Source organism: Falco cherrug, chromosome Z, assembly GCF_023634085.1.
Source record: "Falco cherrug isolate bFalChe1 chromosome Z, bFalChe1.pri, whole genome shotgun sequence".
In the NCBI taxonomy this organism is placed as follows: domain Eukaryota; kingdom Metazoa; phylum Chordata; class Aves; order Falconiformes; family Falconidae; genus Falco; species Falco cherrug.
This window is the reverse complement of record NC_073720.1, coordinates 37,129,859-37,149,943: the sequence shown is the minus strand read 5'-3', so window position 1 is coordinate 37,149,943 and position 20,085 is coordinate 37,129,859. Positions and strand designations below refer to the sequence as shown.

General features: G+C 39.2%; 1 protein-coding gene across 5 annotated transcripts in view; it reads left to right on the top strand.

Moving 5' to 3' along the window:
* SLC24A2 (solute carrier family 24 member 2) overlaps positions 1-13,884 on the top strand; it is a 111,211-nt gene extending 97,327 nt beyond the window's left edge. For all 5 annotated transcript variants that reach the window (XM_055699463.1, XM_055699464.1, XM_055699462.1 and 2 more), the window contains 4 exons: positions 4,162-4,290; positions 10,833-10,922; positions 11,365-11,531; positions 13,554-13,884. In XM_055699463.1, coding sequence (XP_055555438.1) covers positions 4,162-4,290; positions 10,833-10,922; positions 11,365-11,531; positions 13,554-13,803 — 636 coding nt within the window. In that variant the 3' untranslated portion in view covers positions 13,804-13,884. The remainder of the gene's footprint in view (positions 1-4,161; positions 4,291-10,832; positions 10,923-11,364; positions 11,532-13,553) is intronic.
* Positions 13,885-20,085: the final 6,201 nt, after the last annotated feature.

Here is a 20,085-nt window from a genome sequence, read left to right as displayed (position 1 = left end):
ATTATAAAAAACTGCAGAGATTTTACACTACTTTATCTTCTTCTACCTCCCCCAATACACTTATTGCCTACCAGATATCAACCTTTAAATGAAGCCTGGGAAAAGGTCTTCAGATGTTCATGCTAGTTAAGAGAAAGCGATACTGATGGCAGTCATTTCTGCCAGGGATGGTACCGATGTGTTTAATGACTACGTAGAACACTTGGTATTAACGCTATTTGTATTAATATAAGTAAACTGTTCAGTTTTATGTTCATTAGTATTCTGGACAATCCTTTCAGGCAAGTCACCAAAATTAATTTGGAAATGTAGGAGAACTGTGATTGTCTGTACAGCTTCAGGTTTTACTTTATATTTATGTATTTACTATAATATGACCTGTGCTTTTGTGACAGCAGTTAAATTTGTGTGAATTTAATGAAACTTTGTGTAGATACTGTATTATCATTGGAGTTCATAATGTCAACTAATCCAGCTTTCCCATGTGTTCACTCCAGTATCTTTAAAGCTAATGAGCTACAGAGTCATAACAGGGAGTGAGTTTTGAAGTAGGACTCATTTGCATATAGATGGGTAGGTGGTACCACCTGAGTTGGCCTAGAGAAATGGAGATTTTTACATCATGATAGCAGGTATGTCATAAACTAGCAGAATATTCCCACTTCTTATGGGGCATGTGGAGGTCAAGTGAGATACCAGAAGGCTTCAAAAATGGCACCACCATACGTGTGTTTAGGCAACTGAATTCCAATGTATATATCATGTTATCATTATGTTTTTTTCTCAGCATTGCAGAAGAGAACCATACTGAACATTGCAAGTGCTGAGTTTTCATTATACAGACAAAACTCTTGTTTTAGTATTAGTTTCTACAAAGAGTGAGAATGTGTATTCAGTATGTACATTGTAGATAGGCTGGGGCCATAGACAGTGTGTGCAATCTCTGCCACAAATCTGTGCTGAGTTATTTTATATCACTGATGCTTAGTCTGGAGCATGACAGTCACATTTGCGTGGTTTTATAGCTGCCAAAATTATTTCCCTTTCCTATCTTCAACCTCAGTGTATAGTTCAAAATTCCTTTGAAATTCATGGAAGCTAGATTTACAAATACATTGAACTTCCTTATTTCCACTGATTTTTAGAAGGTCAGCATTTGAAAATCATATGCTGATTCTGATTTATGAAATAGGAAATGGTGATCCAGACTGTAGCATCTGTAAGGCATCCTGGAGTTACACTAGCAAGAAAAAGCACTGTGAGCTCAAGTCTGGCCTTATGTTTCGGGGTTAGTTGTCCTGGGGGAAATGGATAAAGCAGCACAACCTGAAGGTGAAAATATCTCAAACAGATAGATCAAGGTTTCTCAGGAGACATCTGGCAGTCTCCATATGTAATTCTTTGTGGTCCTTTGCTATAGCCAGTTATGTTGCTTGTGGGCTCATGCTAGCCCAGTGCTGTTTGACATAGACATGAGACCAGAATGAGGCCCAGTGCTGATGTACCGTCTGTACTAGTATAGTACTGCATGAACCAGCTTAGGTATTGATTTCTGTACATTTTGCAGACTCGTGCAAGCTCAAACTAACATAAAGCCTTTGTTGTGATTAAGTACAGTTTTTAATCATGGCTAATTTCTAAAGACGGCAATTGAGGAAGTACTTTGTCCTTCAGTGCTGTTTATGAAGCAGTCATTTATGGAGCTTTATTCCAGCTGAGTCCACTGCTTGTATTATACACAGGCCACTCAGAAAGAGTTACCTAGGCAACCCTTCAGTTGGTCCCTTTGCACTCAAATTTTACCTCAGTCGTCGTATTTCACAGCTGAGCATCCGTCTCTGATTGATTTCCCCATCCCAACACTATCTACCAGAATGGAAAAGGAATGGATTTGGTGTTTAGGAAGTAGCCCCACACACTCCAGCACCAGACCAGTCACCCAGAAGTCAGGCTTCGGTAGACTGCAGCAGTGAAGTACAGATCATCTGCCCGCTTTGGTAAAGAGCTGAAAGCTAAAGGCAAAAACTAGCCTTCTAAGCTGCTCAGCAGCTTCTTAAGTACTGTGTGGACTGTGTCAAATTGTGCCTATGTATTTTTAAAAAATATTTTAATGATTATACCTATTCACTTTATACCTGTTCACTTTACTGCCATCTCACAGTAATGCACAGTTACCATCATGCAAGGTGGGAGTTTCATAAAGTGTAGGTAGGGGTTAACAAAATGCTGTCTTCTGCTGACATCAACACATAACTGTAAAAGTAGCTGCAGCTTGTCAATGTGTCAGGAGTTAAATAGTGATTTTCTTCCAGTCCACCAGTGTCAGGTAATACAGACATGATGAAAGAGCCTGAGCTAAGAGTTGAGCTTGCCTCTGTAGGTACTATCAGTTCAGCTAGCTGAGTAGTTGAACAATTCAGGAGTTCATAATGGCTCTTCAATCAAAATTAGCAGTAAGTAGCAAATGTTATGAACAATACCAACATATGGTGACATTTCACCAATAACTCTTATGCTTAGAAAAAAATAACTGACGTGGCCGTTCAAATGACTGCTTCTTACAGCATTGATATAAGGTTTATGTAAGCCATCTTAAGACAGGGAAATAACTGACAAGAAACCTGCATTGTAAATTTATGAGAAGAGTAACTTGCACACTGCAGAGAGGACTGAATTCTCAATTGCTATCTTTTTGCAAAAGAAGAAAACAAGAACACTATGTGAGGAAGTAGTTGTATACCACTCATGCTCTCAAACAAACAGAGTTTTCACCAGGGACTCTTTTTTGGACTTCTTTAGCTTTCACTGAACTCCCTAGGAAACTTTCCACAAGCTTAACAGGCATTACACCCATCTGTGTGAAAGAACCATTCGGGCCATTTTTTCCATTGCCTTATTCTGTGATATATCAAGTTAGATCCATGTGGAATTCTGGAGACATTGCCTACCTATATTAAAAGTGTAAAAGTTACTTTAATACATACAGCCAAAAGGCTGAATCATGCTCACTTTCTTTCTGTAGCAGTCTGAGAGGGCTCCATTTCGTTAGCAGGAGCAGTCTAACGGAAGAGAAGTGTTGTGGCAGCCAAAAGGTTTTCTGTCGCTGGAGAAGGTCCCCATACCCCTACTCTGAAGTAGAGGTGACAGGCGCACAGCATACTCATAAAAAGGAGACTAGAGATAGATATGAAAATCAGCTACACAAACAGGAGAAGAATGTCTTTAGTTTTAGCACCAAGTTGTTAAGAAGACTGCTGCGTTGTGGCTGATCTAAACACAAGAAGTTCAGGCTGGAGATAAGGGGAAGCCTTTTCTCCACGGGGACAGCCCAGTGGTGGAGCCGGCACCCAGGAAGGCTGCGCCATCTCCATCCTTGGGGGTTTCTCAGTTTGAGTGTCAGAGCCCTGAGCAGCCTGGTCTGACTCCCTCTGGCTGGGCAGTGGAGCTCCCCAGGACCCTGCAAGCCTAAATTACCCTATGGTCCTCTGAACAAGAAAATACATATACATGTACATGTACATATATATATACATATACATACACATGTGTATATACATGTGTATATATAGATATATCTTAAATTGTAACTTGTTACGTTACTCAGAAAAGCTTAAAAAGTTAGATATATGTATACATATGCACATACAGATATTTCTATTTATATGCACATATATGTTTGTGTGTGTGTTCACACACACGCACACACACCTCTCTCTGTCTCCATCTCTCTGTCCCCTGCCCCGATCTCTATCTTTGTCTCTCTCCCTGTCTTTATCTATGTGGCCAGGCCTGGTGCAGTCCACACCACTTTTTATCCTTGACTGGACTAGCCCACATCCCAAGATGTACCTGAGGCACAAGATTCCCCTCCAGGTAGAAGGCACCAAACTGCTCCGTGCTCCCTGGGCACCAGCATCACTGACAGCATAGCCTCAAATGGATGCCCTCAGGCAGCCTGTGCTGCAGGGATTCTTCAGTCTGGCCAGAATCTTTTTGCTCTGTCCTAGCTGATGTTGCTAGGTAGGTGTGGTGTTAATGCAGTGTTTTCATCCGCCATGGGTTCTCAGTAAAATACAGCACAGTCCTCAGGACTTCTCTTTGAAGAATCCCTAACCTCATTCATCCACTTCAATATCCTCCTTACTGCGGCTTTTCTTACAGAACGAAGAGGATGAGGACCAGCCTCTCAGCCTGGCCTGGCCTGACACCCCACGCAAGCAGCTCACCTACCTTCTTGTGTTACCCATTGTTTTTCCACTGTGGGCTTCCCTCCCGGATGTCAGAAAACCTGTAAGTAACTGTTGTTGTAAGTCAGTTTGTTTTGCACAACAGGGTGGCTCTGTAGTTAAATGCCAAAAAGGGTACTGTAGTGGATTTATGTAAAAATGGAGCTAATGATTTTCTTTAATAGTTTCTTCTTGAAGAAAAGGTCACAGCACCAGTCTTCAAATCTTCGAATGGGTGCTTATGGGCAACTGGTTGGTAATAGCTCTGTTAAGATTGCCATTTGTATTCACTAATATTTTACAACATAAAGTGGAAGATTTTAGAACTTCTTTGGGGCCTTCACATCTGCATGTCTAGATCTCCACTGAATATCACATAAGTGCTGAGGAAGTCTGTTCATCTGTAGTGCCCTAAAGAGTACAACTGGAAAGATTTTAGACTGTCTAAATTTTCTCTGTGTTTCAAAAGTAATGATACACATTTCTCTTAAATGCATGTTCTACTAGACCTTTGTCTTCTAGTTGTCATCTTTTGATTTTCATATTAGAACAAGATCCCTAAGTCCTTCCATGTGTGAAATACTTGCTAGTTTCATCCCAAACACAGCTTGATGTAAGGCTATTAATACAAATGACTTACTGTGACAAGTTATCAAATCTTACCACTTTCATATTCACATATAAAAATAGACCTGACTGGGGAGGCTCATGGAAAGTAAAAGAAAAAAAGTCAAGAGCTGAAAAGATCCTTTAGTAGTGTTTGAATCTCTTTTCTGTTCTGGATCAAAAATAGATTTAAAACTGCTGTGAGAGGGATGTACAGCTTATAATGTTATAAATCAACATCCTGAATTCTTTTTTCCTCCTCACACACACTGAAAAACTTTCCCATCCCACGCATTGGAAAACTGCAATTCGGAGCAAGAAACAAGCTAAAATAAGACCTCTTGATTTCTTTTTAGATAATTGTCTTTCAAAGGATATAAACTGATGTTTTCCCTTCCAGTCTTTAAACTTTAACTTTTCAGATAACTCTGATAAACACTTGTTTGTTAACACAGAGAGCATACTACATGAATTTCAAGATTGTTTATTTCTGTATTTATACCCTCCTTTTATCATTCAAAGTTATCCCTGTCATTTTTTTGATTTTTTGACCCAGAATGAGCAAGTACTGCTAAGAAATAAGTATGTACGTTATTTTGAATTTTGGAAATCTGAAGTTAACATCAACAGACATCTAGCCTTATCCAGTATTCTGTACTATACAAATGAGAAGGGTTGTTAAAATAATGGGTTTGGAAAGCAAGTGTCTCAAGAAGTTGCATGCAACTGTGTGATGTGCATGGTTATTAACACTAGTATTGTTCACAACAGAACTGACATACTGACAACGTGCAGTTAAAATACCCTGTGGTAACCCAAAAGATAAGCACAGTTGTATATGCCAGATATGTCAACAGGCAACAGAGTTTTAAAAAGTCATTGGCTGAAAGGAGTAGCTTTTATACAGCAGTAAAAGAAATGTAGTTTGTAATTGCATGTAGTAATAACAAAGTAGGTACCAGGCTGTGTCACTATGACAAGCTGCTTACCTTGAACATTGCTGTCAAAGAATTAACCAGATGACTGCATAAACTGTCTACTTTGCAAGGACTCTTTATTAGTGTGTTTGTCTCTAATACTGCCTCGCTTTTGTCTGTGTGCCATCCCTGATAGTCCCTTCCTAACAAAACCAAACCCCAATATCACAGCTCAGCATGTCCATCAGAAAACAGTTTTCCATTAAATCTGTGAGGCAAAAATTAAAACAAACTTAAAATAATACTTAAATAGTTTTTGTAGGTAAGCCTGTCATGAGGGGCTTGATTTGCAAGTATGGTAATTTTAGCCAGCAACCCAAATTCTTCATCAGGATGCTCAGATCAGAATGTGGGTATATAAAATGAATACTTGTGTGCTAGCTATTGGTTTGAGAGACCATATGGAGCCTTTGACATCCTCTGTGTGTCCACTTTTCAAAAATTAGTTCAGCTTTCCTCCTAGAGTCTCTTTTCTGAAATATATTTTATCTCCACATAATGAAGACAGTTTGACTGCATTTATTTGTACTATACCAAGCTATATTTAGCCACATGAAACTCAGAAGCCCTAGAAAAAAAATTTCATATCCAAGGTCTCTGCTTATAAAGTTAGAAAAATCCTTGCTGTCTTATGCTCTGATGTACATACATGCAGATTTTTATATACTTAGGGTAGATTATGCATTACTCCAACTAACTTTCAGCTGATTCAATAGCTGACATGTTCTAATGTGTGTTTAGTGCCTTAATAATACATGCTTACATTAAGCCAGTATATATTAAAATCCTTACTGTAACATCAATAACGTTGCTGGCAGTACACCAGAGGTATGTGTGCCCTTGGGGAATTTTGTACCTGACTTTTTGTTCAGATGTTTTGAACAGTAATGGGTATTGTTCCTGTACCAATAGCTTATTTCCCCAGTGTGTCCGTAAAGGCCACAAATGTAACTGTCCAGCTCCTGCAGTAAGGGATATTGACTGACTGAAAGGAAAATGACGTGACCAAGGTGGCCCAGCGGGTCAGTGGCAGATATTGAACACCATCTTTTGTTATAGCCGTACTGTACTGTCCATCCCTCTGTGTTACAGGCCAGAAAAATGGCTCTCAGGGCTCCAGTCCTGCTGTCACTGGACCCATATGGGGCAGTTCGTTGTTTCTCTGCAAATTCCCATTACCAATTAAGAGGTACAACTTACATGAACTCTTGTTGCCATACAGAGATGCACTGTTACCAAGGGGACAAGGACAGGATGTTCCTGCACAGATCCAGTTACAGGAGCAGGTTCTGAGTAATCAGATTTAAGCACTGTCAAGTATGAAAGGAAAATCAAAGCTTGCAATGCAGATAAATTTATATACAAGATAAACATATGATTCATTCAGGTTAAGTGTAAAGTAAATATGTTGGTAATGATACAGGCTAAAATTAAGCTAGTTACTTTGCAAATTATTTAGTACTCACTATCCATCAGCATCAGGCTCTTAGACAATAAAAACCTTCATACCTGGGTCATTCTTGCCACTTAAAGTCCTGTTTTTCAGACACTGGCATGAAATCAATACAGAAGTGTACCAAGAAAAATGTCCTTAAGATTGCTGATAGACAGGAACAGTACCAACCCAACCGATCTACAGTGAAATTACAAAATTCTTCCTCTTTTGTTGAAAGAAAACAGCATGTGAACTGTATGAGCCATGACTTTTCTCAATTGTCTGTTACCATGACCACAACAATTATTACCAATTACAACAATTGGTAATAAACTTAGCTCTCCGTCTTTACAAGGCAACGGTCACAACAGCTACCAGAAAAGGTGGAGAGAAGTATTGCTGTCTGCTGTCTCTGACTAATTCTTCTAGGAAGATGCTTGGAACTGGCAGCTCTCTATATTTCCAAGAGCTAGGGAGTTGCAATGAGATAAATCTCAAAAGAATGCTGTAATTAGTTACAAAATAAGCATGAGTATTATTATAATCTGGAAATAAAATCCAGCATCTGAAAAAGAATCAGCACTCTCATTACTGCTTTTTTAAAATGTCATCTATGTGCAAATTATATAGCAGCATCTATGGAGTCCATTCTTGATTTCATTGCCTGTAATATGTACAAGCTTTAAATTCTGTCCTTTTTAAGTTTAAATGTTCTCCTTTTGGGGGGGGGGAAAAAAAGTAGTCTTACTCTTGAACTGCTGCTTATCAATTGATTTTACTGGGAAAGGATTGGCTAAGACAGACAAGGAATACACAAGTTGCAAAGTTACTGACATAATTCTTAGCCATCTGAATTCTGGGGGCGTCTGACTCAAATAGGCAATGTCTTGTTATTTTGCAAGAAACATTTTGTACATATAATTGCACTGACAGAGAGCTATTACTATCTGGTGCAGCTCTTGCTGTATTAGTTTTGCATAAGCAAATGTATGCCTACATCTTGAGTGTTGCATAGTGATTACTCAAATTGCATTGCTACAAGGTGCTCTGTGTAGTTTTTGTGACCAGCTGCAACAAGCTTATTGCTTCATCATCCCATTCACCATATGTGTTGCCAGAAAATCCCAGTTTTTACAAGGAAGACAAAAAATATTAAAAGTTGAAAGACCTGGCTACTGAGAATACTGAAGAAGAAGTGCTATCTGTTTAATTTAATTAAAGGAAGTTGATGGTTAGATTCATTTAGCCCTTCTGGGCTCAGTTCTGATCCCACTGGTGTCAGAGCACTATTTTAACAGCCATCTTTGTGTTCCTTTCAAATTGTGTTCCTTTTCAACCTAAGGTCTTCTGTCCCCCATTGCACGTAAAGTTTTGATTCTAAAATTAAAAAGTCCATCTGAGTAGGTTTAAACATTGGAAACTTATTATCAGATTTTCTAATTTGATAAAAAAGTAGAACTCTCTTTTGAAAAAGTAACTCCGTTTGCTCTGTAAAGATTTAAGAAGCAGATCACCTAAAGTACCCTGGGCAGTTCTAGAAACAGGGCTTGTTAACAGTAATGGTATTAATGTGAAAGGGATGTTTCCAGGTGTCATTGAGGCGATTCATGCCTATATTTAAAGAGGGGATTGGGGAGTGTTGTTAAATCTGTACCGTCTTTAATGCCTGTTCCTATGTATGTTCAATTGTAGAGTTGTATAGGTCGTGTTAGTCAACATTTACAAGCTGTTTTCAGGAGGGCATTTAGCATTATGCAGAGTGCTCACAGGGAGTGTGTAAGTGTTCTGTAGCACAGCCTACAGCTGCACCTGCTCCTAAAGCCAATATGGACCTTCTAATTGTCCCATCCTTTAGATGAGTGTGCACAATTGCCATTGCTGACTTTACCTTTTTCCCCATCGGTAATGATCAGATCTCATTCCATTTACATCAGCAGAAAGAGGCTACATGATTTCAATGAGCTGCAGACCAGCCTCGCTCTTTTCTGGTTCAGCTGACAAAAGAGTTTTATTTCCACATGACCAGCTCTGATGGCCAGCCCTTAGTCCACCTAATGAGCACTTCTTAGTCCACAGCCACCCATGCTGATCAATCCCTAAACATAAGGCTGTCCCATATAAATGCCTCTTGTGCCTGTTATACAAGAAAAGCTGGCTGTGCAGCCCTGTAAGCTCCCTAAAAAAGAGGGCTTTATCGAGGCTTGAGCTGAATTGGCAGAATCCAAATTGTATTTTCTCTATGACATGTTCAGGGAAAGCTCTGCAGTCTGGTCTGCTCCCAAAACACCTAGGAATGACCCACAGGCCAATGAGTCTCCTGGTGCAGCAGGGGCCTGTCCTGCAGTGGAGAGGGGTACAGGCAAGGTGTGCTGCCCAAAAATTCTGGACACCCTTGCAGAGCAAAGTGTGAAAGTGGATTTAGTGAGGGCTTAACAGAAAAATGTACTGCAGGATTGAGCAGCAGCTGGAACAAGTATTCGAAGAGATATGATTACTTCCACAAGCAGTCCTACTCTTTATTCATGAAAATTTGTAGGAGCGTGCTAGTGGCACATCAGAAGTCATCTGGAGTGAGAATCTGTGTTCGGAAGGTTGATGCTCATAAAGGCTGTGGTTTCATTCAAGACTGGTAGCATTCATTCACAGTGCAAATTTCGTTTTAAACACTAATTTGATTTAAACAGTGATTGCCTGGTACAATACTACAGTCATGTTTCCTTCCTTGAGTAGTTAACTTGATGTCTTTTGGTTACGTAGGTCTCGCTGGCCAATAGGAAATATGGATGATGCAAAAGACTGGAAAGAACAGAAACCAAAATAAGTCATTAATCTGAATATAACCCATTCATTGGCTGCAAGAATGCTGTCTATTCGGAGTTTGACATTAGTAAGAGAGATGTGAAAATGAAGTTACTTTGGTGTTATACAGGTTTTTAATTAATTGAAGGGCCTCAAAGTGTGTTTTACATGGTTTTATAATAAACTAGCCTAAAAAACAAAGCATGGCAAATGTGTTTATTGTATCTTCTGTTCTAATTGAGAAACAAAGTTGTTTTCCCAAGAAAAGTAAATGCCCTAACAAATTTTAGATGTGTAGTTTTCTAGCTCTGTCGTATGTCAGCCTTTGTTATACTGACTGTGAAAAGTATTACACAAAGTTACTGATGTATGAATGAAAGCTATGGGTATATGTTTTAGCAATTTGAAAACATTCTTTCTGAACAGGCATGAAGTTATTAATAAGTTTAGAAGTCAAGCCACCATTCAGCTAAACACATGTGCAAACTGCAGCATAATAGAATATGATACAAATGACAAAATTTGCTGTTTGTCATGCAGGTTGTTAGGAGGTGTTATTTTACAACTGAAGCAGTTGGAAGAATGAGGCATAGGAGTTCCTTATGTTCTTATGTTAAGAACGTGTTAAGGAGTCAGTTCCTTACCGTTCCTGACATTTATGTTGATCATCTGATAATCATCTAAATGGTTGGTCAGAAGAGGTAATCAGAAAAAATGAGAAGCAAATGAGAGTACAGTTTATCAGCCTTCAATTTAGGTGTTCACTGTTTCTCTTTGTTTCTGTTTCAGAGCTCAAGAAAATTTTTTCCTATCACATTTTTTGGCTCAATCAGCTGGATTGCATTTTTTTCTTACTTAATGGTCTGGTGGGCACATCAGGTAAGGAGGTCATACTGGTAAAATATACAAGCCCTACATTTTTGGTTTGCACTGTGACAGATCATTTAGAATTGGAGTCCATCTTCTGTGTCATGCTGAATGGTGCTTTATTTTAGGAGCTGCAACAATGGATGAAGTAAATCACTACTCACTAAACAGAAAGTAGTTCAGAGACTGTCATTGTCCTGACCACAGGACTTGATCATTCTGGTAACATCAGAGCCATCAGCAACCATTTTTCAATGCCTGTTGGTTCTATTTGACAATCTTACCTTTCTCCTGAAACATGGAAATCATGAAAACAAATAATTCTCCCGTCTTGACTTTGTTCTCCAAGCTAGTCAGCAAGCTCCAGGATAAGATCCCTGGTTAACCAGGTTTACAGCAGGAAGCATTTCTTCACCACGGGACTTCTTTTCTGTTTCTACTTAAACCCTTTTAGGTTGGAGAGACCATTGGTATTAGTGAAGAAATCATGGGATTGACTATTCTAGCTGCTGGCACATCCATTCCTGACCTTATTACCAGTGTTATTGTAGCACGCAAAGGGCTGGGGGACATGGCTGTATCCAGTTCTGTTGGAAGCAACATATTTGACATCACAGTGGGGTAAGTCCTACAGCAAGAAAATTGTCTATTAACAAGTCTTTTGCTCTTAGCATGTTGCTGCGTTTTTGCTGGTGTTGTCTACAGCAATTTTCTGCCATTGATACTTAAAAAGGAGAATGATGCCAATAGGCAATGGATATTACTACGTCAAGTGCTCCTAAGTTTACAGACATTCCTATGACAGAATTATTAAAAATTTATGCGTAATTCTCCTTTGATACATTGCAGAGCTGCCTAGGCGAATGAATTGCACTTAAAAAGTATGCAAGAACATTGTTCCAAGACAGAATGTCTGAAGGTTTTTATGATTTTGTCAGGTTGCTGTTGTTTGCTTATGTTACCACTCATTGTGCTTATACTATAGCATTCTTTATAAAAGATGATCGGGAACAATCCATTGCCTCTTCAGTATTCAATGTGTTTGCTGTAATAAAAACAGAATGTCATTGTCTTGTATTGCTCATTTAGGCTGTTGTTGACATGCGACTTTTTTATATACCTGGGAATTCCCAAATTACAAACCAATTCTCTGTTAACACAAAGGATCCTTTTTATAGCTCTTACAATGTGAAGCGAAATAAGACTGTAGAGATGTGCTATTTACACTTCACTGCTTCATGGCAGCTCTAGGATAATGATGCATGGCACGTGGTTGGAATTCAAATTCCTTTTTGACCTTTTGAGACCAAAGTAGATCATGTCCAGAAATATTGTAGTCTATGCCTCTGTGTTTCAAAAATGTGCAGGAAATATACCACCAAGCTCTGTCTTTATTCCTACATTTCCATCTTCAACACAGGACAAAGGCAGTAAGAATCATGTCCATACTCTCCGTTTCTCCATCTTTGGTGTTACTTGCTATCACATACACAGAAGAACAGGTCTAGTCATAGTCCCAAACAGCCCACAACAGATCCTGTTTTTTACTGCTGAAAATATATCAGCAACTGCATAGGTACAAAAAGGGATCCTGACGTTAGAGTGGATAATAAATGGCTTTTTTACTCCATCTCTTAGCCAATGGCAGTACTTTAGACACAGCAGAAAAACTGGGCCACTTTTTCCTATTAATCCAGAAGCATGAAGAGTTTGAAATAACATCTATAAGCAGCAGACCTGTAAAATACATGAAAACATTGTTCGCTACCATGTGCTTCAACTTAAAGCACGTAGGGTGCATTACAAAACATCTCCTTTTTGCAATGCTTTCTTACTTTTCTTGCTATTCTTAACATGTTCAGTCTTCCTGCCAATGGAAATGTTTTGTCCTATACCAGTCTGCTAGACCTGGTATGTTTACAACAGAAATGGCACAGTTGAGCTGTAGGCTGGTGCAGTTAGTACTGAGGCTGTAATAAATTATTCTTTCTTCAGCTGCTTATTCGAAGTTTGAACGTTTTGAGCTTCTGACAACTCTCTTCATGCTTTCTAAGCCTGCTGAACTCTGATCAATGGCTTAAATACTTATTTCCTTGACATCTTCCAGAGGTTGTTGTCTCATTCTGTGAAATACAAATACATAAATAGAAATTAAGCTGGAGTTCAGTTGAAGTTCATATTTTAACACAGGTTTATACAGTAAATACGGATCAAGTCTTTTAAGGACCAAATTTGCGGGGCAGTGCCTTGCACAGTGATAGTTCTTTATGGCAAGGACATGTTTTTATGTGACCTACTCCCCTGTCATACCAGCTCTTGGCAAGAGAATGGAAGTAGGTTCTTCCAGTGATGGTCTGAAATCCATAAACAAATGAAAGTGCTCACAGACAGGATACCAGGTATTTGTCAGCCAAGGGAAATGTAACTGGTGGAAGAGTCAGGAGCCTAAATCCCCAAGAACCCCAAGCAAGCTGACAAATTAGATCGATGTATATATTGGAAGAGTGGAAACTCTTCCTGCCTCACTTTATGCTGGAAGCCTCTGGTTGTATTTTGAAGTGCTTCCAGAAACTTTGTAGTGCCCCTTTCTGTACTTCTGCAATGTTCCCAATTCTTTTTTTTTTTTTTTCTGTTTCTTAACAGCCTTCCTCTTCCGTGGCTCCTGTATGCAGTGATTAACAGCTTTATCCCAGTGCCAGTCAGCAGCAATGGTCTGTTCTGTGCAATTGTCCTCCTCTTCATCATGCTGCTGTTCGTCATCCTCTCCATTGCTTTCTGCAAGTGGAGAATGAATAAAATTCTGGGCTTTCTCATGTTTGGACTTTATTTTGTGTTCCTGATTGTCAGTGTCCTCCTAGAGGACAAAGTGATCCAGTGTCCTGTCTCCATCTAGAGAAAAGTGCTGTTTCTTGAGAGAAAAAAAAAAAAAATCCCCAATATATTTATTCAAAAATAAACTTATCTCAAAATGAAACAGCAAAAAACCACAATGGAAAACTTCTATGAAAACATGGATTTGTGAATTTCCTCTCCCTCAATTTTAAAAGAAAGTAAGAAAAGGATACAAAGGGTGGATCTCAAGGTGAAGAATGACTGCTGCTGGACAGTGCAGACACACATGAAGGTGGAGTCCAGATGTGCTGAGGTTTTCTTTATCTGCTGCAGAACATGCTCGCTGCTCAGTACTGGAGATGCTGCATACGCACGGCAACAGTGAAAGCTACTGCTTCTCCTATGCCTATGGTACATACCCAGACCTCTCTTTCTCTGTCATAGTATACACAGACACACAATATGCTTATTTTTTAAAGCTCTCATCTTTTAAGAGAAATGCTAATACTGACTTTGTGGAGGCATCACCCCACACACACCGTGGTATGGGATTTTTCTGATGATCTACTGAAACTCCTGAGTGGAAAGCATACACTGAGTGCATGAGTCACAGACAGGGAAGACCTTGCATATCTCTTCATATATGATGTGATCTTTATATGATGTGATTTCAGCAAAGCCAGGGACTTCATCAGTCTTCTGATCCTCTGCATCACAGGTCTGTAAAGGCAATTGGCAGGATGTTAATAGTGGTTTATTACATCTTGCAAAACTCTTCAGATTCCAGAAACCCTGGTCTGGCACTGAAGGGGCCACACTGGCTGGCCATTTCGTGACTGGTGCAGATTTTCATTGCATTCACATGCAAAGACCAGAATGGGGATACTCTTTTCTTCTCAAATAGCAACACAGCATGCAGAGAGATCACGCAACTACTATGTGAACACAACATTTTTTCTAATGCAGCAATACTAACAACAGTACCAATGGCTTTCAGATGTTGTTATCATTATGAGTTTGCCTTTTCATGTCAGAAGAAAAAGGCTAATTTGCTCATGCATAGTATTTCATACAGAAAAACAGTAGTTGTAAAGTGACAGCCTAATTGTTGAAGTGGATATATGTTTTACAGGCTATCTTTCACTATTACTTGCAGTGTAAGGACCTTCACAACTACATATAGCTATTGCTGGAAGACATCCCCAGCTGACGTACAAAGCTGGGGCAGTTCATATTTGCTCTTATAAATCTTGAAACTAGGTAGGAGAAACTAACAATTTAAATATAGTGGAGCTGCAAGAAACCTACATGAAAATTTTTCAGTATTGCTGGAAGTGTGAATGTCTAAAGAAGCCCAGGAAAGAGTGAAAACACTATGTTCTTTTACTGAAATCCTCAAAAAAATATGGAGGGAGAAAGAAAGCAACGAAGTGTTCTTCTTTCCTGTAGTTTGGATGATTAAAAAAAATAAGTGGAAGAACTGGAATGGGTGTTAAATTTTTTCAGATAATTGTGGTTTGTTTGTTTGAGTCTCTTGTGCAGTTAGAGTTCATGAAATTTCAGCGCATTTCTGTGACCTGTTTCAGCATTGTTTTGTATTTATATTATGCTCACAATGGCAATGTCATGCTCACAGCTGTGCAACAGAAGGCTCAGCACATCTTGTCTTGTCTGTTTTCTTGTGTTCCATGCTGTTTGCTTCTCACTTATCCCCTTTGTCCTTTACTGTTTTCCTGTTATATGTGTTTGTATGTAACAGTATCTGATTAGAGAGTAAGGACTTGACAGAAAACAATGGCAGAGAAAACATTTAAAAGTACATATTAAAAAATTACTAAAACGTTAATATTATTCATATAATGAAGAAAAAGAGTGAGTTACTAATGCACAAAAGCATGAAAACTAGGAATTACAATGTCTGCTACTCATGTCTTGTCCTAAGGTATTAAGTCCTAGCTACATTCAGAATGAATATTTTATCTTGACCATACATTTGCAACACCTCTTGCTTCTTAGTGCTTTTTAGTGTGAGCTTCTCTCATTGTGAGCAAAAATTTGTCTGTGTGTTTAAGATCCTTCATTGTTCCAGAATACCTACCTGATAGTGCTGCCCACCTCTTAACGTTTGTTTCTACGGGGTGTACACAATGGAAGGATAGGTATATACATACCTACAATGCCCTCTACTGAGAAGAAGAGCAATCCTGCAAAAGCAAATGTATAACCCAAATTCTGAGCTCAAATGGAACAGGTGTCCCAAAATACAGAGCTGACTCCACGGTATAATGTGTCCCAGAGGAGTCACCAAATGCTTTTATTTCTGATGACCGTGCTCAAAACAGGCAATCGTTTCCCAAGTTAGCAGAATAAGACACAGATATCTAAAGGAGCTTGTGCGGGATCATGATAGGTCTGTGTATATGGGCACTTAAAATACGCAAAGATGCCCATATTCACTGGTCTGACATTTCAAATCAAGAAACCAACAAAAAGCAAGAGTCTTATTTCTGTTCAGTATGTTACTCATTTTTATTTTTCTTTTTTTGATGACTTCATGGCCAGTATGGTGTAACTCCCACACTGGAAAGGAAAAAGCCCTGCCTGATCTTGAGAGCTGTAAGAGCGTTCCGGTACAGTCTGTAAAGTGAGGGCAGCAGCAGCAGAGACTGCTGCCCCAGTGAGGGCAGGTAGGGGGAAGGGAGTAACTGATCAAAAGCCCTACACACTGGAAATACTTCAGTGCAAAGCTGGCATCAATTGCTTGAAGGAGGAATTTTATGTGTAGAGTTAAAACCTAGTATCCTGTAAAGGCATCTGTATGCGATCTTAAAATATATCTGACTCATTACTTTCCTATGTCTGCTTGCCTCTGTCAACATATTTATCTTGGAAGGTATTAAAAGTAATTTTTTCCCCTCAGGAATGAGAAACCTCACAGCTCCCACTGCCTTGCATGTGCTGGGCAGATCATTATTCAAATGGATGAATAACTGTGTTGTCAGTGGCAGCTCACCTCCAGAGGTAATAGGAGAGATTTCAGCTGAGTGGCACTTTCTGCAGAGGCTGACTATGAAAGCTAGTTATACTTACCAAGGTAGCTTTCTACATAACTACTGGAGTAGCCTGTTTCAGGATACTTGCACGTGATGTGCGCTTTGATTAACAGGCAACAGCTTTGCTGGTATATAAAAGAGAGGAATGGGATGGAGGCGGAAGCGTGGCCCCTTATCCCATGCAGGAGTTTCAAAATCTTAAACTGAAGTGCTGAGAGAACAAACAGGAGCTGCTGCAACCGAGTGACTGAATGTCCATGCGTGGTCCAGGCTCAGCACAGCTGAAAACACACACCACTTGCTGCGACACTCCTGTTTTACAGTGGCAGCAAACTTCCCAGCATGAAGTGTTTCTCATTGTTCATAATTGTTTCACTGTGGGATCCATGAACATTTCTCAACATTGTACACCTAGAAATCAAAATAAAGTTCTGTTTTGTTCAAAGTTCTGAGTGACTTCACTAGGGTTCTCGTCCCACAAACTGCCCAAATTCTGTAGCAAGCTGGTTGTTGTTAAAGCCTCTTCTACCTGCCAGTATGCCTGTGCTCATTTATTCATTTGATGCTGCTTTCTGGATAGTCCTTATGAAACATAAATTAATAATTAATACATTTTTTATTTTTTTTTTAATCAAGATCCCGTTCTAGCTTAGTGCTTTCAGGACAACATCAGGTTGGCAACACACTAAGGTAAGAATACAACTTCAGGTTAAATAGCCAACTGAACAGAAGCAATGTTGGACATTATTTTTGGAAGGGATTTCCAGTAGCACTTGAGCAGGATTGTGGGTCAGATTATAACCTGCTTTACAAATTTTCCAAATTTTCTGCACTAACTTCATTGGAATTAAAGAAAGGAATAGGGCCTATCAGTCTGGGGCAGGAAAAAAAAAAATCTGGCTTCTCTCAGAAGCCATCATGGTCAAATCTGTAGGGTAAATGGTGTAAGAGCATGATAAAAACTGTGATATGAGGGTGATCTCCTCAAGAGCTACATGTAGACATGGAAAGATCTTTCAGCAAAACTCTCAACTATTTTACTGAAAGCTAGTGCTTTCTTGTAGTGCAGACAGGCTCTCTGTGTCTGTATGTTTCTGCTTATTTATTCAATTGATATGGCTGCATAACCTTCATGGAGTATAAGGCACAGTGGGTGACAAAGAAGCTTATCTAGATGTCATTTGATGTTTGTAATGGCAACGAATTTACCATGTAATTTCCACATATACTACTCTGAGGTAGTTTATCGTCATTGTCACTCATGGTACTGTTGTGTGTGGATTTAAGGTCCACAAAGCAGTAGTTTGAACATGTCATTAATCCAAGTACTGTAAAAAATAGATGCTTAGAAATATTCTTAATGTTTAGATGGTTTTTAAGGGATTATTTCTCTGGTTGTCTTTTACTTCATTACATATTTTGCGAAAAAGGGGATATACAATGGTTTTTAATTATTCTTCTTTCAGCAGTAATTCCTTAAAATAGGTTCTTGTGGTCCATATATCTTATGTTCTGAGTCAAATATGAGTCTGTATCAGATGGCTTTATTTAATTTCTAACAAAGAAATAATCCCTTCTCCAAAAACTACCCCACTGAAATCCAGAAGACTTCTGCCATTAACTTGGGCAAGACACAGATTTTTATCTTAGGATCTCATATTTCACAGAAAGCACTTGTGTAACAAATATAATTTCCTGGTAGCTATGTACAAGGAGAAAAATTGCACTCACTTGTAATCTTGGAAACCATTTTACCTCTTGTAAATACCAATGACACAACTAACAGAGAGATAGGCATGGTTAGTTACTTTGAGCAGGTGATTCTTGTTTTCCTGCTGTCCTGGAAAGTTTGATGCAAGAACTTGCATCTGGAAATATATCTGCAGAAAGTGATTTTGAGATTAGCAAATGCGATAGTTTGCACTCAACAAAGAAGAGTCCTGCTCCAGCCCTCCAACAGATGCAGGTTTCACTCCTGGTCAATGTTAAAATGATCCTTCTTGGATCTGTTGCCGTCAGTTACAAGAGTATCAGTATTGAGATATCCATCATTTCCGTTGGGACTGGGGAGAGTAATTTCCAGATTGAAGTTATGCAGTTCAGTGCACCCATCTGATACAGAAATCATATGTGGATCACAGCCCCGTAGTCCAGAGAAGTCATCCTGTAGATCTGCTGTGTGTTGCTAGTTGTCAGTGTATGGTATCTCAGGACTTGTTTGCCTGGGTGAGTGCAGCTAGTTTGTGTGTTCCCCTACCCATGCTCCTGCCTGGCTGGACGTAAGCCATGTCTTCTCCAGAAGCCATGTAATCCACATTAGCATGGTGATGAGCCCATGCTCAGAGCCAGCCAGATGCAGGTCAACCCCAGCCTAGAAGCCATGTAACCACTCGGAGCATGGGTAGACCAGACGCACAACTGGCTACATCGTTCTTACATGAGCCATAAGTGACCCAGGACAAGACTGAGTAAGAAATAATGTAATTCTAGATTGGTAAATGAACTGTACATTCATGTGGATTTATTGTAAATTCACCGCTCATCAAACACAAAACCAATCCAAACAATGAAATTTGTATGCGTTTTTAAAGACCTTGCACTTTACTATTTTTTTTTACTTTTATTTTATGTCACATAGTTGTCTTAATGCAAGAAGCCATAAAAAACCCAGAAGACTAGTATGGGGTTTCTAAATAAGGGGATCATTAATTTTAAAGTAAAGAGTCCATTTCATGTCTCTGTTTAAGGTATAATGTAAAATACTGTCAAATATATGTACAATAAAGCAGGATCTGGTTTTGCCTTAGTGAAGCTGTGAGTAAGTCAGGGGGAGTTTGCTCATACTCTTGAGCTTCCCTGTGGGACTGTACAAAATGCTGCACACTGCCTTTGCAGCAGGGGCTCAATCCTGCTATCCTTGTTCACCGCAGAAGAAGGAATACAATGCTTGCAGAGTCAGGCCCAGTGAAGCAATTAAATCATCTTGTTACTCCAATGCTGTCTCCCACCGAGGTCACAGTAAAGGAAGCTCCACATATTTTAGTAAGTTTATAAGAGATGAGTGACTTCAATCACATCTGTTTTACGAAACAGTTAAAGTTTTCAGGGTCAGGCTATCCAGTAGAAATCAATCACTTCTTTTAATCCCCCATGAAAATTAAGTAATGCCAAAGGGATTTCACTTGGTTTTGTGTTCATTTCCATTATCAAGATCTCTGTTACACAATTTTAATTTTGCAATCCTGACTCTGGGGAGTTGACTCACATGCTTAGAAATTATTTCTGTCACT